Consider the following 24325-nt stretch of genomic DNA (forward strand, 5'->3'; position numbering starts at 1 on the left):
TGAGGCTCTTGCTGTGGGGACAGGCCAGTGATTAAAATTGAGCCCTACCACTGCACTCTGGCATCCTGGCTCTTAAATTAAGCATTCTTGCAGCAGTGCCTTCCTCCAGCCAGTACTTGTACTGCTTTCCTTCCTTCTTAATTGCTTTCCCAGCGGGTCGACTGGAATATCAGCTTTTTTTTAAATTCCAAATATTTGTTGGCATTTAGAGGATAGAGGGGAGCTATTGTGTTGGAATGATGAGTTTGCAGGCTGTGAGGAAGGACAGGTGAGCAGCATAAGGAGTAGGCCATTTGTCCTCTACAGCCTGCATTGCCATTCAATAAGATCATGGCTCATCTGATCTTGGACTCAGCTCCACTTCCCTGCCCGCTCCCCATAACCCTTCACTCATTATTGCTCAAAAATCTATCTATCTCCACCTTTAAATATATTCAATGACCCAGCCTCCACAGCTCTATGGGGCAGAGAATACCACAGATTTACAACTTTCTGAAAGAAGAAATTTCTCCTCCTTTCAGTTTTAATTGGGCGACCCCATATTCTGAAACTATGCCCCCTAGTTCTAGATTCCCCATGAGGGGAAACATTCTCTGCCCCCCAGTATCTTATGTTTCAATAAGATCACCTCTTATTCTTCTGAACTCCAATGAGTATAGGCCCAACCTACTCAATCTTTCTTCATAAGTCAACCCCTTCATCTCAGAACAGCCTCCAATGCAAGTATATCCCTCCTTAAATATGGAGACCAAAACTGTATGCAGTACTCTAGGTGTGGCCTCACCAATACCCTGTTGCAGGACTTCTCTGCTTTTATACTCTATCCCCTTGCAATAAAGGCCAACATTTAATTTGCCTTCCTGATTACTTGCTGTACCTGCATACTAACTTTTTGTGTTTCATGCACAAGGACCCCCAGGCCCCTCTGTACTTTTGTAATTTCACTCCATTTAAATAATTTTTTATTTTTCCTGCTGAAGTGGATAACCTCACACTTACCCGCATTATACTCCATCTGCCAAATTTTTGCCCACTCACTTAGCCTGTCTATATCCCTTTGCAAATTTTTTGTGTCCTCACAATTTGCTGCGTCACCCATCTTTGTATCATCAGCAAACTTGGCTACATTACACTCGGTCCCTTCATCCAAGTCATTAATATAAATTGAAAATAGTTGAGGCCCCAGCACCAATCCCTGTGGCACCTCACTAGTTACAGTTTGCCACATTCACTGGTTCCTACTTATACACCCTGCTAGTTACATCCTCCAAAGAACTCCAGCAAATTTGTCAAATATGATTTCCCTTTCATAAAACCATACTGACTCTGCTTGACTGTTTAATGCTTTTTCAAATGTCCTGCTACTGCTTCCTTAATAATGGACTCCAGCATTTTCCAAATGACAGATGTTAGGCTAACTGGTCTATAGTTTCTTCTTACTGTCTACCTCCTTTTTTAAATAGGGGCGTTATATTTGCAGTTTTCCAATCCGCTGGTACCTCTCCAAAATCCAGGGAATTTTGGTAGATTGCAACCAATGCATCCACTATCTCTGCAGCCACTTCTTTTAAGAGTCTAAGATGCAAGCCGTCAGGTCCAGGGGATTTGTCCACGTTTAGTCCCATTATTTTACTGAATACTTTTTCTTTAGTGATCATGATTATTTTAAGTTTCTCCCTCCCTATAGTCCCTTGATTATCCATTATTGGAATGTTTTAGTATCTTCTACCGTGAAGACCGATACAAAATATTTGTTCAAAGTTTGTGCCATTTCCCTTTTATTAATTCCCCAGTTTCATCCTCTAAGCGACCAACGTTTACTTTAGCTACTCTCTCCCTTTTTATAAACTTGTAGAAACTCTTACTATCTCTTATATTTTTTGCTAGTTTACTCTCATAATCTATCTTCCCCTTCGTTATTTTTTTTAGTTGTCCTTTGCTGGTGTTTAAAATGTTCCCAATCCTCTGGCCTCCCACTAATCTTGGTTATTTTGTGTGCCATTGTTTTCAATTTGATGCCATCCTTTACTTCTTTAGTTAGCCACGGATGGTTCTCCCTTCTCATAAAGTCTTTCCTTCTCACTGGAATATATTTTTGTTGAGAGTTATGAAATATCTCCTTAAATGTCTGTCAGTGCTTATCAACCGTCCCACACTTTTATCTATTTTCTCAGTCCACTTCAGCCAACTCTGCCTTCATACCTTTGTAATCTCCTTTATTTAAGCTCAGGACATTGATTTGAGATCCAACTTTCTCACCCTCCAACTGAATTTGAAATTCAACCATGCTGTGATCACTCTTTCCTAGAGGATCCTTTATCAGATCATTTATTAATCCTGTCTCATTACACAGTACCAGATCTAAGATAGCCTGCTCTCTTGTTGGTTCTGCAATGTACTGTTCAAGGAAACCATCCTGGATACACTCTATGTAGTCTTCCTCAAGGCTAACTTGGCCAATTTGATTTGTGCAATCAATATGAAGATTAAAATCGCCCATGATTATTGGCGTTCATCTTTTTACAAGCCTCCATTATTTCTTGATGTATATGCCGTCCAACAGTGTACCTACTGTTAGGGTGCCTATAGACTATACCCACCAATGACTTCTTCCCCTTATTATTTCTTATCTCCACCCAAACTGATTCTACATCTTGATCTTCTGAGCCAATATCATTTCTCACTACTGCACAGATCTCATCCTTTATTAATAGAGCTACCCCACCTCCTTTTCCTTTCTGTTTATCCTTCCGAATTGTCAAGTACTCCTGAATATTCAGTTTCCAGTCACCCTGCAACCACGTCTCTGTAATGGCTATCAGATCATACCCATTTATATCTATTTGTGCCATCAACTCATCTATCGTTATGAATGCTGTGTGTGTTCAAATAAAGAGCTTTTATTTAATTTTATCGTTTTTCCCTACTTTGACCCTACTTTTTGATACGCTCTTATGTTTATACATTCTGTCCCTTCCTGTCGAACTCTAGTTATCATCTCCCCCAGTGCTACCCTGCTCTATTGCCTTTTCCTTGCTCTTTGACTCTTTACATTTCTGTTGACCTGAACCCTCGCCTATCCCTGCCCCGCTCCCACTATTTATCGCCCTTGTTATTCGATTCGGCTGAACACTAGTCCTAGCATGGTTCAAATGAAGCCCATTCCAACGGAACAGCTCTCCCTTACCCCAGTACTGGTGCCAGTGCCCCATGAACCCATTTCTCCCGCACCAGTTTTTGAGCAACGTGTTTATCTCTCTGATCCTATTTACCCTATGCTCGTGGCTCAGATAGTAATCCAGAGATTATTATCTTTATGGTTCTGCTTTTTAATTTAGCCCCTAGCTACTTATACTCCCTTAGCAGAACCTCTTTCTTTGTTCTACCTATGTCATTGGTACCTACGTGGACCACAACAACTGGATTTTCCCCCTCCCACTCCAAGTTCCTCTCCAGCCCAAAGGAGATATCCTTAACCCTGGCACCGGGCAGGCAACACAGCCTTCGGGACTCACTCACTCGGCTGCAGAGAATGGTATCTATCCCCCTCCCGCTACAACATTTCTTTTTACTTTCCCCCCGCCCCTCCATTTGAATGGCCCCATGTACCATGGTGCTGCGATCAGTTTGCTCATCCTCCCTGCAGTCCTTGCTCTTGTCCACACAGGGTGCAAGAATCTCGTACCTGTTAGACAATTGCAAGGGCTGAGGCTCTTCCATCGCTACTTCCTGGGTCCCCATACCTGCATCGTTCATAGTCACCTTCCTGTCCCTGACCACCGACCAAATTTGAATTAATTAACCTAAGGGGTGTGACTGCCTCCTGGAACACAGCATCCAGGTAACTCTTTCCCCCTCCCTGATGTATCGCAGTTTCTGCAGCTCAGACTCCAGCTCATCAACACGGAGCCGAAGTTCCTTAAGCTGCAGACACTTACTGCAGATGGGGTCAACCAGCTCACACATGCAACAGCAGAAACACTTCGTCTCCCATGGCATCTCCAATATATTTAATTAATTAAGTTATGACATTTTTGCACGTTTAGTTTTTAATCCCAGTTCTTATTTTAAACTAATGCCCAAGAAAGAGAGAAATACTCACCAACCAATCACTTCCCTGTGATGTCACACTTTTAATCTTTTTACTACTTGTCCTCCCAGGTCAGTTGGTGCTGTTTGGGCTGGCTCTTTACTGCTGTGCCGCTCCGATTTCACGCTCTTTTATCTCGGGTCCGATCGCCCGCTCTTTACTGCTGATTGACTTTATTTAAGAAAAATAACTAAGCACCTTCTGAATTTAAAAATATTGATGTTGCTGCAACACTGTCGTATATGGCCAATTTGACCCTTTTTGGTGGTTTGTTTACACCAAGGAAATGTGGATGCAGGATGTTCCTGAGAGTTTTCAGTGAGGAGGTGGACGAGGGCTATTGCGAGCAGTCTGTGAGTTTTCTGGTGCTTAATTTTGGAAATCAGGAGGGCAGTGTGCTTTGTGCACCACACACCTGTTTATCTTTTGCACTATTGCTTCAGTTTTGGACTGGATTCTGATGCAAGTGAGTATTTCTGATCTTGTTCTAAATCAGAAACTACTACCTGAAGCACGGAGCCTGATCCCAGAGTGAAGCTGCAGCCAGGTTCAGCAGTAAGGAGTACGTTCAGCGAGTAGACTGAGCCTTGTCCCCCCTCCCATCTCCACCCACAGTTCAGTGAAATAAAGGGGGATTTGGAGGGGTAAGAGTGCATGTATGAATTGGCCGGTAGGAGCGGGAAAGCACTTCTGTGAATTAGGAGGGGGGAGTGCGTACAAATGTAAATCTTCTTCCTGTGGCCCTGTTCAGATGCATATTAGTTGCAAAACGGAAAAAAAAAAGTGACCTGCAACTCTGGCAAGTGCCTTGAGCATTCCATCGAGCCTTGATTTTTAGTTAATGAGCTAATTACATAATGGCTTACACTTTGGGTTTTATGTTTTTTTTAAGGTTACCGCTCTAAAGATCAAGAATAATCCCTTTGCAAAAGCATTTCTGGATGCCAAAGAAAGGTAAGTCAATAGTTTGTAGCAGAACATACAATGGCACTGTTTATTGACTCTGTTGCGTCTTGATATCCCTTTTGTTGTCTTTCTGATAGTGCATTTAAAAGAATGTTGAAATCTGTTGCATTTTGTGCATACTAGTAACATGCCAAGAGATTATAGGCAGTTACAGTTCATTTAACCCCGACAAGTGTGGATACTGTGGGCTTCACTTAAAGAAAAATTAAACTACACAATCCAGGTGGGAGCAAATGAGAAGACATTCATTGGTATCGAAAGAAGTACCAAGGTAAGTGTAGATACCTCAGCATACATTCCAATCCTTTTTTTATAAGGTATGGCCCCAACATATCTCTGTTAGCTGCACTCTCTGTGAGATTACCTGCCAAGCTGGCACACTACATTGATCCCTTTCTCAGCACACCTTTGTTCCATAGAAGCTACATTCCACATTGCCAGTTGGGATCAATATTTCTAAGTACAGATTTCTTGAAAGGCTAACCACAAAAGGGGTGCCTTGAAAACCACTATTCAAACTCATGGGAAATGATTGGGGCTCAAGACTACTGTATCATCAAACTTGTCATTTTCTAACATCATAAATGTATTCTTTTCTCGGTCAATGCTGCCTATAATCGGGAAAGAACCAGGACTGGAGGTGGGCCATGGGTACTAAAGCAGTTCATGGATTTGAGGAGGTATCACTCTCCTATTGTGGCTATGAATCTGTTTAAGTCATTGGGAAGAGTCACTTGTAGTCATTATGCTGTCATCCATTTGCTGTTATCTTTGATCTTCAGAGTCCATTTAAAAATCCTGACAGCAGGATATTCAGTTGCTAATCTGCTCTGATGCATTAAAGTCACATGAATTTGCTTGCCTTAGAAGCTGTTTGCAAGATGCATGGTAAAATGTGTTCCTTTCTTTTCATTTAGGCTCTTGCCAAGATGAGAACCTAAGGAATTGGGGTTCTCATCCTCCAGCACTTGATAGCATGTTGAGTTACGAAGATAACATGTTGAGTTAAGAATTGCATCTGTCTGTATTATTCTTTCAAAAGAAGATATTCCATAATATGAATGAGGCACAGATTATAGGGTTTGGGCCAACCAACATCAAACCTCTGACTCCCCTTTGAGGAGGAAGCACTCTTTCTACTAAAGTAGCCCACAGGTGTTGGGAATTGAAATTGGAAGAAGTGGGAGGAGAGGTGTTGCAAATATGTTGTTCATGGCATTCGACCACTCTTCTATCTCTTGCTGCTGGAGCATATCCAACCTGCCTGTAAATAGCCTCCTGTTTTTGCATTCTATGAAAGTGACAAGAGAACCCTGATCTTCCACCACCTATTCTAATGGCTTTCCCTTCTCCAAATGAAACACAAAACAAGAGGAGGAGGATGAGGAAGATCAGCAAGGCCCTCCTTCCTTGTGCTCTTCAAGCACCTTATTCCCCTTTCCTTGCCAAACACCAACCCAGAGCAAAGCATCAGGGGCTTAGTGAGCATGGCGATATCACACCATTTGATGCGCTGAGTATGACTGGGCAGAAGGACTAGGGAGGGATGTAGATGACGGGCCTGATATTCCTGAGCAGAGTCGGGAGACAGCCCTCAGCAAACAGACTTCACTCTCAGTAACGAGTAATCCTTTCAGCCCCTCAAGCCTGTTCTGCCAATCGGAGATCCTGACTGATCTGTATCCTAACTCCATCTACTTTCCGTGACTCTATGGGGGCGAAATTGCCCCCCCGCCCCATTTGGAGGCGGTAACCTTCCAGGGCCAGGTCATTTATCACCCAGCCTAGAAGTTCTGCCCCGGCGTGAAATTCGGCCTTTCTACTCCTCAATGGAGGTGGAGCACTGTCGGAGATGCTCCCCGTCCATGGAGGGGAGCTCCTGGAGTGATAGAGCGTGCTGCGCTCTGGAACCCCGTGCCCCGTCGGCAACATCAGTGCTTCGCAGAGATCCGTGTTCTGCAGTCCCTTTGGCGGCTGTCACTGGGCCACTAATGACGCCCTCAACCTGGCCAAAACATAACTGAGTGCCAGGCTACATGCCGCTCATGGCGCCAATGGCCTCCCCTTTAAAGGACACCCTGGTGTCGGATGTCCACCCGCGAGGCTGGCGCTGACATCGGCTGGGCAATTTCCCCCGTGGTGTGCAAAGGGGGCGGTGAGGGGTCGACGCGCACCGTGGTGATGTCTTCCCCGTGCGTGCGCCTGCATAAATGTGCAGGGCACAAATCGCATGCCGCCAACGACACACCGCCCCTCAAACCTCCGGGGCAATTTCCCCGGAGGCTGCTATCGACCCCTTCCGCTGGTGGTATTCTCATTGCGCCCCATTAGTGCCCCCCCGGAGATGTTAATGGGGCTATTGAAAAAAAAGGCAATTTTGCCTTAATACCCTTGGCTAGGAAAAATCTATCTCTTGGAGTTAAAATTATTAATTGAGCTAGCATCTACTGCTTTTTATGAATGTTCCACACTTCCACCACCCTTTACGTAAAGAAGTACTTCTTACCTTCTCTCCTGAATGGCCTAGTTCTGAGTTTGTTATGTCCCCCTGTCCTAGACTCATCCACCAGCGGAAAACGTTTCTCTCTTTCTACCCTATCCATTCCTTTCAAAGTCCTAAAATCTGCAATCAAATCACCCTAGTACAAGCCTAGTTAATGTAATCTCTTCTCATAATTTAACCCTTGGAGACTTGGTAACATTTTGGTGAATCTGCACTGTGCTCCTTCCCAGGCAAATATATCCTTTCTAAGGTGCGGTGCCAAGAACTGGACATAGTACACCAGATGTAGTCCAACCAGGGCTTTGTATAGCTGTAGCAAAACCACCTCTCTCTTATATTCAAGCCCTCTAGATATAAAGGCTAACATTCCATTTGCCATTTTGACTATTTGTTGTACCTGATCTCGACATCCTTTGTAGCACCACTGGGGATCGCTTCAAAAACATTGAAGGCCATCCTGGAATATGTGGCAATTCCTGGCAGGACATTAGTGGATACCTCCTACACAGGTCCAAGGAGCAGCAAGTTTCCTGTCTGCCAACTCGCACTGCCACCATGGAAGCCTTGGGCAACCATTGAGAGGGCTGTCTCGCGTTGAACAGAATTGGCAACTGGTTACAGACAATCATGAGGTGGATTGTTACAGAACATTTTGGTATTAATTGTGCAGCCTGCAGTATACCACCATTATCCACTAACTCTATCTGAGCACATTGAGCATGCCTTGAACATTCTACTTGTTTAGAAGCTTGGTAGCACAGTAGACTTCATTTGTATTTCAACTTGGCTGGGGCTCTGGGGGTACTACACAAATGGCATCAGCCAAGGGTGACGGGGATAGTCTTTATCATCCAGCCTGATACTTGTCTTTTGTCATGGAACACTTGCTGGTGCTATAGACTGCCTTAATATAAATGTTGTGGTAGCTCCTGGTGGTCACAGATCATTCCTGTTGATGTGACACACAGCATTGGTGAAAGCAGCATGTATGGTCATGTGGATTCCATGTATGGCCCTGGAACATTGAAAATCTTGCTAAACCGAAGAATTCCATGGCCCTCTCGCACTGATCCAAGCGGTCTTGGGGAAGCTGATGAGTATCTTGCTTTGTCAAGCAAAACATCAGTTGAGTGGGTTGGGTGATTTGCAGGTCAGCAAACCGCACAACTGCTCCTTGGTGAGGTGCAAGTAGGAACAGTGGGATTTGTATATTCTGGTAGCTGGGTACCACCATGTGGTTTGAAAATCCTTTTTGTGCAATCGGGCCTGCCTGCTTCCCCTCTGCAACTACGCCTGATCTTCCCTGATGGCAGCAGGCACAGGTGTATTCCCAAAGGGAATGCTGTCATATTCAAGTTGGAATGGGCAAGTCCTTCAAAATTTACCAGATAGGTAGAAGTACATAATGAAGCAAATGGTTCAAAAGGATTTATGAAAAACAATTAAATAGGTTGGTAACTTTTGCCAGGCAAATCTAAATGAACGAATTTTATAAATGAAGGCACATGACTGTTGCACCCTGTCAGTGGGGAACACTGGTTTCATACAGGTGCTCTCAATGTTGAGACAACTACCCTGCTCACCTATCACCCCTGTGCTCGCTGACCTACTTTGGCTTCCAGTTAAGCAACGCCTCGATTTTCAAAATTCTCATCCTTAATTTCAAATCCTCCCCTGGCCTCGCCCCTCCCTATCTCTGTAATCTCCTCCAGCCCCTCCCCCCCCACCCACCCTCCGAGATGTCTGCGCTCCTCTAATTCTGCCTTTTTGAGCATCCCTGATTATAATCACTCAACCATTGGTGGGCGTGCCTTCTGTTGCCTAGGCCCCAAGCTCTGGAATTCCCTGCCTAAGCCTCTCCGCTACCTCTCTTTCCTCCTCCAAGATGCTCCTTAAAAGCACACTTTTTTAACAAGCTTTTGGTCACCTGCGCTAATTTCTGCTTCTGCGGCTTGGTGTTAAATTTTTTTATCTCGTAATACTCCTGTGAAGCGTTTTGGGACGTTTTACTCTGTTAAAGATTCTATATAAATACAAGTTGTTGTTCCCATTCCACATCTTTGCATAAATAGTGATGTAGACGGGATACAGGGGCAGCTGTCTTATTGCTCTTCCAAAGGCTAACTATTCTATGTTTGTAGTTTCAGAAGATTGCAGTACATAACCAGTATGTACCTCCCAAACTTGTATCCTTGTCCCATTTCATGAGATTGCCTTTCAATTTTAAGGTCCAAGTTTGCTGGAGGAAGAAATTAGTGGTCTGGTGCCAGTACACTGTAAGCATTCTCCTTTTTATAGAATCACTGTATTAGAGTGAGTGTGCAATAGAGGAATATTTTGCACAACAGCAGTATGATGCACAATATATACAAGAACATAAATAGTCGCAGGAGTAGGCCATTTGGCCCTTTGAGCCTGTCTCCGCAATATTTTATCATAGAATCATAGAAATTAACGGCACGGAAGGAGGCCATTTCGGCCCATCGTGTCCGCGTCAGCCGACCAAGAGCTACCCAGCCTAATCCCACTTTCCAGCCCTTGGTCCGTAGTCCTGTAGGTTACGACACTTTAAGCGCAAATCCAAGTATCTTTTAAATGTGGTGAGGTTTTCTGCTTCTACCACCCTTTCAGGCAGTGAGTTCCAGACCTCCACCACACTCTGGGTGAAATCATTTCCCCTCGTATCTCCTCTAAACCTCCCCCCAATTACTTTAAATCTATGCCCCCTGGTTGTTGACCCCCCTGCCAAGGACAACAGGTCCTTCCTATCCACTCTATCCATGCCCCTTATACTTTTACACACCTCAATCAGGTCTCCCCTTAGCCTCCTCTGTTCCAAAGAAAACCGACCCAGCATCTCCAATCTTTCCTCAGCCAAAATTCTCCAGTCCAGGCAACATTCTTGTAAATCTCCTCTGCACCCTTTCCGGTGCAATCACATCTTTTTTGTAATGCGGTGACCAGAACTGCACACAGTACTCCAGCTGTGGCCTAACCAGTGTTTTATGCAGTTCAAGCATCTTCTACCTTAACTCCACCTCCTGCACTGTCTCCATATCCCTTGATTCCCTTAATATTATTACTTTTGTTGAATGGAATTATTTCCGAATACTGTTGTAACATATCTTTTCTCTTGCAATAGTGGCTTACCAAGCTAAGGTGCCAGGCATAAGTGGTGCTGAGGAACTATTCTCTTCACAGAATACCATGTCACATGCTCCATTTGGTGCAGGTGCCATCACGGATTCAAACATTTGGGCGCATTTTAACCAGTAAGGTTAATGAGGGAGCACTGGGTGAAGCACAAGCATAAGTGAGGAGAAACCAGTAGAGGTGGCAGCAGATGAACAGGAAGCAGCTGGCCATAGTGTCAGCTCCAGGCTTTTCTCAGTTGCATGGACTAACGATTGGTGCCCCCTGGGTCTGCCTTCAGAAGGAAGTTATTGGATGAGTAAAAGGCCTTCCAGATGTATTTTGAGAATGAGCAGAACACCCTGCAGTAGTATAACTCCTGCCATCTCCACAACAATGCTTGAGGGATTCACATGACTGTGGAGCACCTTGGGACCTGTGGTCATCTGCAAGGAAGGTCCCAGGATTGAGAGCGCAAGCACAGACACAACTTCTTCTGAATGTTGTGACTGGAACCATCAAGCCTTTGGGCTCCAGCTTCTAGCAGCGTCTCAGTACTGAATTAGACTGGTACTTGATTGTGAACATCAAACTCCTCTGTGGTGCTCTACAGGGTGTTCCCATGCAGATCCCTGGCATCCTGAAGAAATGCCCAGCAGTGGAAGCACAGGCAGAAGGAGGGACAAGTGAGGCAGTTTCCTCTCTGCATGACTGCACATCTGTCGAACGCAACTAGCTCTCTCTCCAAGGACTCTGGCAGCAGGGAAGGACTCGGCCACAACATTATCAGTAATGTCGCCAGCTCCTGCAGGATCTGAATCTACAACAAGAGCTACAGGGCCACTTTCATTCTGTAAGAACCCCAAAGCAGTTTGCCTCCGGTAGTCCTTGGACACAATACAAGTTAGTTCTAGTAGCCAGGTAGGTTAGCCTTGGTCTGTAAATGTGCATTCTGGGGTAAGGAAGCATGCATACATAGGACCTGAGGTATAATCGTACCTTCCTGCCTTGGCTCTCGTGAATTCAACTTCCTCCAAATCTTAATGCTGGAAGCCCCAAAGGAATTCCCATCCTAAGAACTGTGGTGTATGTAACACACAATCACTGACTCCACACGGTCTGGTGTTAATCTAACTGCTGGAATCTTTGTCCTTTATTGAACAGCCTCAGAGTGCCTCTCGGGTGTGGTGGTCAGCCTTTTATACTGCCTCTTGCAGCTACTTTCAGGTCTCCCACCACAGCGCCCTCTGTGGTGTACCATTGTGCTTATTATACATTTAAGGTACCAGGACGATACACACATCGATACATAACATCTCACTTCCCCCGCAGGACGCAGGACGATACACACATCGATACATAACATCTCACTTCCCCCCCCCAGTCCCGAAGCCGTTGCCGGGGATCTCGGCCTTGTTTGTCCAACGGAAGGCAGGTAGGCACAGACAGTGCATTAGTATGGTACATGTTATCTGGTACAGATGTTGCGTCAATGGATTGCGGGTACACTGAGCAGTTACATTAAATAGTTATTAACTGGTAACTGATCCCTGATTTCCTTATTAGCTCTTATCATTAATTGTACTTCATATCCATTATTTTACACTAACACAGTGACTATTCAGCATTCAAATATTAATTCTTATTATAAATCCGCCATCTCACATTAACATAGCTCATTTTAGACTCACTCTTGCTTACAGAAGTCCTTTGTGGGGACCACCACATGGTAAGGCCCTTTTAAGACTTCCGGGTGCATTTCCTTTTTAAGGCGCCATCTTTGATGCAGCAGGATTCCACGAGGCTTCTCCTTGGGCGCCGACATCTTTGATGCTCTGCTGCTCTGGACACGAAGCCGCTGCCATCTTGCTCTCCACCGCTCCGGATGCCCTCCACCGCCGCAGCCTCCGCTCCCCTCCGCTGCCACCTGACTTGCCACCTCTCCTGCAGCCGTCATCGTCGCTTCTCCGGCGGCTACCGTAGCTGCCTCCCCTGCAGCCGTCGTGGCCTCTCCAGCGGCCGCACTTGCCGCCTCCCCTGCAGCCTCCTCTGCGGCCGTAGTGACCACCGACCTCCAGCTGCTGCCGTCGCCCGACTCTCCCTCTGCGTGGGCCCCTCCGATCCGCCGGCCGTCCTGGATCCCTCGCACCCCGCCGGCTCACCCCTCCCCGACTAGGCCCCTCTCCCTCTCTGCAGGGCTGCTTGCCTGTGGGGGCTGAGGCTGCAGGATCTCTGTGTGAGGTCTGGGGCTGGGGCTTGCTCTGCTTGCCTGTGGGTGGATTAAGGCTGCAGCTCCAGCTCGGTCGGGGCTGCTCACTAGGAACCCGGGGCACGGCAGCACCCCGGGGAGCAGCAGCCTGTGGAGTGGTGAAGTCTTTCCAGCTCCCACGGACCGTCCCCATCCACCTCCGGCCGAGGAGCGTCGGCCCATCGCCTGCAACGACCCACAAAGGTAAACCGTGCGTCTCGTCCCCGTGGGATACCTGCACCTCCGCTCTGCCAAGAACAGGTATTAGTTCCCTGGTATAGGTACGCAGCTTTGCCATGACCGGGACCAGCTTGGGTTGTGCAGCTGGGTTAATTCACAGTTTATCAAAAGTTCTCTGACTCATTAACGACGGACCCGAGCCCGTGTCCACTTCCATACTCACAGGGACTCCGTTGATTTTTACTTCCATTATCACTGGGGGCGAATCATCGGTGCACGGTGCACAGTCCCAACACCTCATCTTCTTCTGCCTGCTCCTCGCTGAACTGTGGATCATCCCCCATCTCCTCAGCCACACGGTGAGTCCAATTTCTTTTACACATACGCTGAAGGTGGCCTTTCGTGTGGCAGGTATTGCACGTGTACTCCGCAAACCTGCACCGGTGAGCCCCATGGCTTCCTCTGCAGCGCCAGCATAGTGCTGCTTGATTGGCCCCCCTCAGCAGACTCTGAGTTCCAGGACCCCGAGGTCCGTGCTCTCTGTCCCGGGCAGAGCCACGTTCTGCAGTTCTGTCCATGGTAGGCGCTATCCTGTGGACAGTACTGTGTGGATTATTTGCTTGGTGCTGCAAGTCGAGGTCATATATGCCCGGCTGATGGTGATGGCCTTTGTCAGGGTGACTGTGGGTTCTGTGGCTAGCAGCTTGTGAAGGAGGCCCTCGTGGCCAATCCTCATAACAAAAACGTCCCGCAATGCCTCGTCAAGGTGTGCGCCAAAATCACATGGTGCCGCGAGTCTCCTGAGGTCCGCAGCGTATTTGGTGACATCCTGGCCCTCAGGTCTGCAGTGATGGTAAAATTTGTATCTGACCGTGAGGATGCTCTCCTTCGATTTCAACTGGTCACGAATGAGTTCAGTCAGCTCCTCGTAGACTTGTCCCTGGCGCTCCTGGGTGCCAGCAAATCCCTGACGAGACATAAACCTCATCTCCACAACTGGAAAGCAATATCGCCTTACGCTTATCTCTCATTGCGTCCGTGTCCTCCGTCAGGTCATTTGCTGTGAAATAGTACATGAGCCTTTCCGTAAAGGCCTCCCAATCATTGCCCACCGTAAAATCCTTTAGCGAGCCCAGAGTAGCCTTGGTTGTGTGGAGTTCGTCTGCTTCCTTGCCGCCAATGTGGTGTATGTAGCACACAAATCACTGACTCCACACGGTCTGGTGTTAATCTAACTGCTGTGACCTTCGTCCTTTATTGAACAGCCTCAGAGTGCCTCTCAGGTGTGATAGTCAGCCTTTTATACTGCCTCTTGCTGGTACTTTCAGGTCTCCCACCACAGCGCCCTCTGTGGTGTACCATTGTGCTTATTATACATTTAAGGTACCAGGACGATACACACATCAATACATAACATCTCACTTCCCCCTCCAGGACGCAGGACAATACACACATTGATACATAACAAGAACGTTGCTGTAAATCATATTCATCATGTCATGGGCGGTCCCTCAAACAAGGACGACTTGCTTCCACGTGGGTTCACAGATGTTTCAATGATGGACCCGATGTTCTAGTCCTGAACTCCAATTGAAGGGATGGAAGATGCCTGTGCATGAATTTTTTTAATGTGAGGTGACCGTTGCACATCAGCCACCACACGTGCTTGACAGAGCTAGGCCTTTATCCAGTGGCAAGGGTTAACCAGGGCGACTGGAGACCTGCTCTGCTGCACGGACCTAATGCACACACATCGCAGTGTGGGCTGGCCCGTCCTGCCCCTGGGCCCTCGGCTCTTCTGGGCCCCGTACCCTCATTCACCGCACCTCCGCCACAATCTCTCACGCTCCTTCTTCATGATCTCTCACTGCTCCTCCACCACAAACATTCTCCGCACCTCTGCCACGATCTCTCACCGCTCATCCGCCCCTGGGCCCCGACAATGTTCCTGCCCAGGCTCCAAACGGCGACCTGGGTTTTGATGACGTCACCCAGTCGACCACTTCAAAGCTATCGGAAACTTGTAGCTCACACTGGAAGCTGCAGTGTTATGCTCTTTTATCCTCCTGACCTGCGGTGGTGTCCTCTCGAGGCATATGGGTCATTATAATTGCAGCAGTGCTTACAACTGTTTAGGAAAATGAGAGGTAGCTAATGTTCCTGCCAACCAACAGAGACTGAGTTTTTTTTTGTTTTGTAGAACAGCTAAAAATCCAAGGTAAATTTCAAGCACACTTGGCTGAACTGTTGACATTGCCAGAGTCCAGATGGCTGTGCTTATGGGAATAATAGGGCGCTTGGGTGAGTTCAATCTCGACTGAGACTTTTGTAGCGTATATGGAGTGGCTAGAAATGTTTTTCACCGTGAATAGTATCGTCAGAGTCCTCGATAAATGGAAAGGAAACGGGCTATTTTAGAAACATAGAAAATAGGTGCAGGAGCAGGCCATTCAGCCCTTCTAGCCTGCACCGCCATTCAATGAGTTCATGGCTGAACATGAAACTTCAGTACCCCCTTCCTGCTTTCTCGCCATACCCCTTGATCCCCCGAGTAGTAAGGGCTTCATCTAACTCCCTTTTGAATATATTTAGAGAATTGGCCTCAACTACCTTCTGTGGTAGAGAATTCCACAGGTTCACCACTCTCTGGGTGAAGAAGTTTCTCCTCATCTCGCTCCTAAATGGCTTACCTCTTATCCTTCGACTGTGACCCCTGGTTCTGGACTTCCCCAACATTGGGAACATTCTTCCTGCATCTAACCTGTCTAAACCCGTCAGAATTTTAAACGTTTCTATGAGTTTCCCTCTCATTCTTCTGAACTCCAGTGAATACAAGCCCAGTTGATCCAGTCTTTCTTGATAGGTCAGTCCCGCCATCCCGGGAATCAGTCTGGTGAATCTTCGCTGCTCTCCCTCAATAGCAAGAATGTCCTTCCTCAAGTTAGGATACCAAAACTGTACACAATACTCCAGGTGTGGCCTCACCAAGGCCCTGTACAACTGTAGCAACACCTCCCTGCCCCTGTACTCAAATCCCCTCGCTATGAAGGCCAACATGCCATTTGCTTTCTTAACCGCCTGCTGTACCTGCATGCCAAACTTCAATGACTGATGTACCATGACACCCAGGTCTCGTTGCACCTTCCCTTTTCCTAATATGTCACCATTCAGATAATATTCTGTCTCTCTGTTTTTACCACCAAAGTGGATAACCTCACATTTATCCACATTATACTTCATCTGCCATTCATTTGCCCACTCACCTAACCTATCCAAGTCACTCTGCAGCCTCATAGAATCCCCCTCGCAGCTCACACTGCCACCCAACTTAGTGTCATCCGCAAATTTGGAGATACTACATTTAATCCTCTCGTCTAAATCATTAATGTACAATGTAAACAGCTGGGGCCCCAGCACAGAACCTTGCGGTACCCCACTAGTCACTGCCTGCCATTCTGAAAAGTACCCATTTACTCCGACTCTTTGCTTCCTGTCTGACAACCAGTTCTCAATCCATGTCAGCACACTACCCCCAATCCCATGTGCTTTAACTTTGCACATTAATCTCTTGTGTGGGACCTTGTCAAAAGCCTTCTGAAAGTCCAAATATTTTCTTGACTGAAACAGGCCCCTATGTGTATGAAACCCAATTTGCTTGTTCCCATCAAGCCGAAGGCCACACCACTGACGGAGAGCAGCACTACAGTCCTGAGCCCCTGGAAATTGCTGAAAGTGTGTGTCCCAAAACCATAAATCAATTAAATGATGAGAGTATATTGTAGCTTTAAAAATGCTATCCATTCACTGTCATTTTGGAAACTTTCAGGACCAAGCGAAACATAGAAACATAGGAACATAGAAAATAGATACAGGAGTAGGCTATTCAGCCCTTCGAGCCTGCACCACCATTCATTATGATCATGGCTGATCATGCATTTTAGTACCCCATTCCTGCTTTCTCTCCATACCCCTTGATCCCTTTAGCCGTAAGGGCTACATCTAACTCCCTTTTGAATATATCTAACGAACTGGCCTCAACAACTTTCTGTGGTAGAGAATTCCACAGGTTCACAATTCTTTGAGTGAAGAAGTTTCTCCTCATCTTGGTCCTAAATGGTTTACCCCTTATCCTGAGATTGTGACCCCTGGTTATGGACTTCCTCAACATCGGGAACATTCTTCCTGTATCTAACCTGTCCAATCCCATCAGAATCTTTCTATGAGATCCCCTCTCATTCATCTAAATTCCATTGAATATAAACCTAGTCGATCCAGTCTTTCTTCACATGTCAGTCCTGCCATCCCGGGCATCAGTCTGGTGAACCTTCGCTGTACTCCCTCAATAGCAAGAATGTCCTTCCTCAGATTAGGAGACCAAAACTGTACACAATAGTCAAGGTGTGGCCTCACCAAAGCCCTGTACAACTGCAGTAAGACCTCCCTGCTCCTATACTCATCCCCTCGCTATGAAGGACAACATGCCATTTGCTGCCTTCACCGCTTGCTGTACCTGTATGCCATCTTTCAATGACTGATGAACCATGACACCCAGGTCTCGTTGCACCTCCCCTTTTATGTGCCCACTTTGTTTGTGGGCTGAAAAGTGAAGCAATTAGAAGAGAGTTGTTGACAACCCCTAACTTAACATTTGATTTAGCTTGTCCGACTGCTATGTCGATGGACCAATAATCCCGAGAATTTCACACCATTTCTAGTCATCAGACAACCAAGGTGAATCACTTGCAGGTTAAAAGTAAAAGGCAGTTGGGCCCCAAGGCCTCAACAACTGGCCATGGTAACTGTATATTGAAGTCATGTTATCAGTGCCTGGGACAACACATTGCTCAAAGCTGTCCATATGTAAAGGCAGAGTGTCTCTGCTGCAAGAAAACTGGGCACCTTGCGAAGTCATACTGACAGAAGAATAAACCAACTATCAATGCTAGAAATAGAAATTGCCAGACACTACATAGCATTGAAAAGAAGCAACAGATGAGGAGGTTCTGTCGATACACGTCATGAGGAGCACGAGGGTATCTAACAACGATTCGTGATGTATCGTCATCCAAGTGGGCATTGCAGGAACCAAGATACCCATGGAAATCAACACTGGTGCATCCGTGAGCGTAGTACCAGAATCGCTATATCCCAACAAGTTACGTGATTTTCGACTGGAGAAATCAAAGATAGAGCTACTATGCTACTCAGGAAAGCAAATCACTTTTGTAGGATGTATCATCATACCAGTGAAATATAAGGAACAGTTTCAGAGCTTGCCTCTCATAATAGTGTCAGGAGACAAGCCTGCCTTGATAGGTAGAAATTGGTTGGGTTCACTGAAGCTGGATTGGAATTAGATTTTTCATGTGCAAACGAAATTTGCATCAAAAGATGACATCATCAAGCAGTATCTGAAGGTGTTCTGTGAAACAGGCAGTCCGATTCAAGGCGAGTGTCTGCGTGCAGAAGGATGCAATACCAGTGATACGTCCTTACTATACAGTATAAATGCACACGAGACCCATGCTTGAGAGGTCAGTCTGTGACTTGTCCTTTATTCCTTAGCACTCAAGTGATGGAAGTGGGTGGAGCTGCCCCTTTTATATCTAAAGGTCCAGGTTAGGAGTGTCTCCCACAAGTTCACCACCTAGTGGTCATTGTTCTCAGTGTACAACTTAGGTCAGATTATACATGGGTTACAATGCTGGTTGAATACATGACATCACCTCCCCCCCCCCCCCCCCCCCAAAGTCTTATTGGGATCACAGGTTGAGTCTCTCTGGTGGTTTACGCTCTCTTGCAGAGCGCCTGAGTTGGGGCTCCGGTTGTTGGGCGCTGGCCTGAGTGTCTGCTGTTTGCGGTGCCTCAGACCTATCCGGACTGCCCACAGTGACTGGGCTCTCCTCCCTTTGGTTCCTGTGTTCGGTCACCTGTGGAGGAGTGAACTCTATGTCGTGTTCTTCCTCTGCTTCTTCTATGGGGTTGCTGAACCTCCTTTTTGTTTGACCCACATGTTTGTGGCAGATTTGTCCATTGGTAAGTTTAACTACCAGAATCCTATTTCCCTCTTTGGCAATCACAGTGCCTGCGAGCCATTTGGGCCCTGCAGCGTAGTTGAGGACAAAAACAGGGTCATTTACATCAATACATCGCGCCCTCGCATTCCTGTCATGGTAGTCATATTGTGACTGGCGCCTGCTCGCGACAATTTCTTTCATAGTGGGGTGCATAAGGGATAACCGGGTTTTGAGTGTCCTTTTCATTAGCAGCTCTGCGGGTGGAACCCCTGTGAGCGAGTGTGGTCGGGATCTGTAGGCCAACAGGAGGCGTGATAAGCGGCTTTGGAGGGAACCCCCTTGGATTCTGAGCATCCCCTGTTTGATTATCTGCACTGCTCGTTCTCCATGGCCATTTGAGGCCGGCTTGAATGGTGCCGTTCTACATGGTTAATTCCATTGCCTGTCATGAAGTCCTGGAATTCAGTGCTTGTGAACCACGGGCCATTGTCGCTGACAAAGATGTCCGGTAGACTGTGGGCGGTGAACATTGCCCGTAGATTTTCTATCGTGGCAGAGGATGTGCTTGAATTTAAAATGTCACACTCGAACCATTTGGAGTAGGCGTCTACTACAACCAAAAACATTTTTCCCATAAAAGGACCTACGTAGTCCACATGGATGCGTGACCAAGGCTTGGCGGGCCATGGCCAGGGGCTATGGGGGGGCTTCCCTGGGCGCATTGCCCAGCTGGGCACACCTGTTGCACCTGCGAACACAAAGTTCCTGATCTGCGCCTATCCCTGGCCACCAAACGTGGGACCTGGCAATTGCCTTCATCATGACAATGCCCGGGTACTCATTGTGGAGTTCTCTGATGAACACCTCTCTGCCCATCTGGGGCATGACTACGCGGTTTCCCCACAGTAGGCAATCGGCCTGAATCGAGAGTTCATCCCTGCGCCTGTGAAATGGTTTGAATTCATCAGGGCATGCCCTGTACGTGGCTGCCCAGTCCCCATTCAGGACACATTTCTTGACTAGAGACAATAGCGGGTCTCTATTTGTCCAGACCTTAATCTGACGGGCTGTCACGGGTGAGCCTTCGCTTCCGAAAGCTTCAACAGCCATGACCATCTCAGCAGCATGCTCGGTAGCCCCCTCAGTGGTGGCGAGTGGGAGCCTGCTGAGTGCATCGGCGCAGTTTTTGGTGCCCGGTCTGTGCCGAATTGTGTAGTCATAGGCGGCTAACGTGAGTGCCCATCTCGGTATGCGGGCCGATGCATTTACATTTATGGCCTTGTTGTCGGCCAAAAGGGATGTTAGGGGTTTGTGATCTGTCCCCAGCTCAAATTTCCGGCCAAACAGGTACTGGTGCATTTTCTTTACCACATATACACATGCGAGCACCTCATTTTCTACCATCCCATAGCCCCTTTCTGCCTGGGACAGACCTCTGGAGGCATAAGCTACTGGCTATAACTGACCCTTGTTTGCCTGGAGAACTGTGTGCTGCTTTAACAATGTTGAATCTCTGGGCCCAAGTTTCCACATGATTCGCGCCTGATTTTTAGGAGCAACTGGTGGAGAACGGACTACTTTAGAAATCGCAATTCTCCACATTTTTTTTTCTGCAGTTCTAGTCAGGTAGAACAGTTCTAGTTTAGAACAGAATTTTTCCTTCAAAAGGTGGCGTGTCCGGCCACTGACGCCTGATTTGAAAGTTTCCACAGTGAAAATGTACTCCAAACTAAAGTAGAATGGAGCCAGAGAAGATTTTTGTAGAACTGAAAAAACCTGTTCTACACATTAAAAAATCAGGCGCAGGTTACAAATTAGGCGTCCAGAACGAGGTGGGGGGGAAGGGAACTCATTAAATTCGACAATAAATCCTTATTTATACTTCTACAAATATTATACAAATAAATCCAACCTGAATAAACATTTATAAGCCAAGAAAAGATTAAATAAACCATCTTCCTACCTGTGTGAAAGTGCTTCAGCCAGGGAGAATTCTGCAGCCGTTCGTGCCGCTGAGCGGGAGGTGGGGAGAGGGAGAGGGAGAGGGAGAGGGAGAGAGAGGGGGGGGGAGAAAGAGAGAGAGAGAGAGGGGGGGGGAAGAGAGAGAGAGGGGGGGAGAAAGAGAGAGAGGGGGGGGGAGAAAGAGAGAGAGGGGGGGGGAGAAAGAGAGAGAGAGAGGGGGGGGGAGAAAGAGAGAGAGGGGGGGGAGAAAGAGAGAGAGGGGGAGGGAAAGAGAGAGAGGGAGGGGGGGGGAGAAGAGAGGGAGGGGGGGAAGAGGGAGAGGGGGGGAAGAGGGAGAGGGGGGGAAAGAGAGAGAGGGGGAGGGAAAGAGAGAGAGGGAGGGGGGGGGAGAAGAGAGGGAGGGGGGGGAAGAGGGAGAGGGGGGAAAGAGAGAGAGAGAGAGAGAGAGGGGGGGAAAGAGAGAGAGAGAGAGAGAGAGGGGGGGGAACAGAGAGAGAGGGGGGGGGAGAGAGAGGGGGAGAGAGGGGGGGGAGGGAGAGAGGGGGGAGAGGGGGGAGAGGGAGAGAGGGGGGGGAAGAGAGGGGGGGGAGAGAGGGGGTGAAGAGAGAGAGAGAGGGCAGGGGGGGGGAAGAGGAGAGGGGGTGGGGGGGGGGGAAGGGAGAGGGGGTGGGGGCGGGGGGTGGGGGGAGGGGGAGGGGTGGGGGTAGGGAGAGGGGGTAGGGAGAGGGGGTGGGGGGAGGGGGGGAAGAGGGAGAGGAGGGGGGGGAGGAGAGGAGAGGGGAGGGAGGGAGGGGGGAGAAGGGAGGGAGAGGGAGGGAGAGGGAGGGAGGGGGGAGAGAGGGGGAGGGAGGGGGGGAGAGGGGGTTGGGGAATAGGAGCGGGTCGGTAGGGTGGGGCGCGGGTGTCGGGGCGGGGGGGGGAAGCGGGTGTCGGGTGGGGGCGGGGGGGAGTGGGTGTCGGGTGGGGGCGGGAGCGGGTGTCGGGTGGGGCGGGAGCGGGTGTCGGGTCGGGGCGGGAGCGGGTGTCGGGTCGGGGCGGGGGGTGGGGGAGCGGGTGTCGGGTGGGGGCGGGGGGGAGCGGGTGTCTGGTCGGGGGGGGGGGAAGCGGGTGTCGGGTCGGGGCGGGGGGTGGGGGAGCGGGTGTCGGGTGGGGGCGGGGGGGAGCGGGTGTCTGGTCGGGGGGGGGGAAGCGGGTGTCGGGTCGGGGCGGGGGGTGGGGGGGAGCGGGTGGGAGCGGGTGTCGGGTCGGGGCGGAGGGGGGAAGCGGGTGTCGGGTCTCGGGTCGGGGGGGAGCGGGTGTCGGGTCGGGTCGGCAGGGGGCGGGGGGAGCGGGTGTCGGGTCGGGGGGGTGGGGGAGCGGGTGTCGGGTCTCGGGTCGGGGGGGAGCGGGTGTCGGGTCGGGTCGGGCGGGGGGGGGTGGGGGAGCGGGGTGGCGGGGGGGAGCGGAGCGGGTGTCGGGTCGGGGCGGAGGGGGGGGAAGCGGGTGTCGGGTCGGGGGGGTGGGGGAGCGGGTGTCGGGTCGGGGGGGTGGGGGAGCGGGTGTCGGGTCTCGGGTCGGGGGGGAGCGGGTGTCGGGTCGGGTCGGCAGGGGGCGGGGGGAGCGGGTGTCGGGTCGGGTCTGGTCGGCGGGGGGGGGGGAGCGAGTGTCGGGTCGGGTCGGGGGGGGGGGGAGCGGGTGTCGGGTCAGGTCTGGTCAGCGGGGGGTGGGTGTCGGGTCTTGTGGGGGGGGGGGAGCAGAAGCTGGCCGTGGGAGGAGCCTTCTTCATGCAGCCCCAGTGAGGCCATTCAGCCAGGGCTAGGGGCAGCGTGCTTCGGGCCCCTCCCACACAGTTCACTGCCTGGAGCTACTGCACTTGCGTGCCGACTGTAGCGCGCATGTGCAGAGGTCCTGGCACTGTTTTCAGCGCAGGGACCTGGCTCCGCCCCCCCCCACAGCTCGTGCTGGCTGCGCCAAGAGCCAGAGGACCTGTAAGTAGGTGGCGAATACCGAGGATTTTATAGGCGCGAAAAACGGGCGCCCCGTCTCGGAGGGGCGCCCGTTTTTTTTCTTGTGGAAACTTGGGCCCTCTGTCCCAACCATTCCTTAACACAGTACCTCTCGTCTGATCTGCTAGTGGCCATGCTCGCGTGGTTTAAATCCCAGTTTCTCGTCGCCATTGATACGTCCTTACTATACAGTATAAATGCACACGAGGCCCATGCTTGAGAGAAGGTCAGTCTGTGACCTGTCCTTTATTCCTGAGCACTCAAGTGATGGAAGTGGGTGGAGCTTCCCCTTTTATATCTGAAGGTCCAGGTTAGGAGTGTCTCCCACAAGTTCACCACCTAGTGGTCATTGTTCTCACAGTGTACAACTTAGGTCAGATTATACATGGGTTACAATGCTGGTTGAATACATGACAACCAGTTTACTTCAAACCACGTCCTGTACCATACATACTTGAGGAGAAAGTTGAGCAAGAACTCAAAAAAACCTAGAAACTGAGAACATTGGGCCCAAGTTTCCACATGATTCGCGCCTGATTTTTAGGAGCAACTGGTGGAGAACGGACTATTTTAGAAATCGCAATTCTCCACATTTTTTTTTTCTGCAGTTCTAGTCAGGTAGAACAGTTCTAGTTTAGAACAGAATTTTTTCTTCAAAAGGGGACGTGTCCGGCCACTGATGCCTGATTTGAAAGTTTCCACAGTGAAAATGTACTCCAAACTAAAGTAGAATGGAGCCTGTGAAGATTTTTGTAGAACTGAAAAAACCTGTTCTACACATTAAAATATCAGGCGCAGGTTACAAATTAGGCGTCCAGAACGAGGTGGGGGTGGGGGGAGGGGAACTCATTAAATTCGATAATAAATCCTTATTTATACTTCTACAAATATTATACAAATAAATCCAACCTGAATAAACATTTATAAGCCAAGAAAAGATTAAATAAACCATCTTCCTACCTGTGTGAAAGTGCTTCAGCCAGGGAGAATTCTGCAGCCGTTCGTGCCGCTGAGCGGGAGGGGGAGGGAGGGAGGGAGAGCGAGAGAGCGAGAGAGCGAGAGAGAGGAGAGAGCGGGAGGGAGGGAGGGAGAGAGAGAGAGAGCTGGAGGGAGGGAGGGAGAGAGAGAGCTGGAGGGAGGGAGGGAGAGAGAGAGAGAGAGCGGGAGGGAGAGAGAAAGCGGGAGGGAGGAGGGAGAGAGAGAGCGGGAGGGAGGGAGGGAGGGAGGGAGAGAGAGAGCGGG

General features: G+C 49.0%; 1 protein-coding gene across 1 annotated transcript in view; it reads left to right on the forward strand.

The window, feature by feature from the left end:
- LOC139275794 (T-box transcription factor TBX19-like) overlaps positions 1–24325 on the forward strand; it is a 73465-nt gene that overhangs the window by 37883 nt on the left and 11257 nt on the right. Inside the window, exon 4 of the mRNA XM_070893001.1 lies at positions 4983–5044. Within this exon, the coding sequence (XP_070749102.1) occupies positions 4983–5044 (62 nt within the window). The remainder of the gene's footprint in view (positions 1–4982; positions 5045–24325) is intronic.

The sequence above is a fragment of the Pristiophorus japonicus genome, chromosome 11 (genome assembly GCF_044704955.1).
Source record: "Pristiophorus japonicus isolate sPriJap1 chromosome 11, sPriJap1.hap1, whole genome shotgun sequence".
NCBI classification, from domain to species: Eukaryota; Metazoa; Chordata; class Chondrichthyes; family Pristiophoridae; genus Pristiophorus; species Pristiophorus japonicus.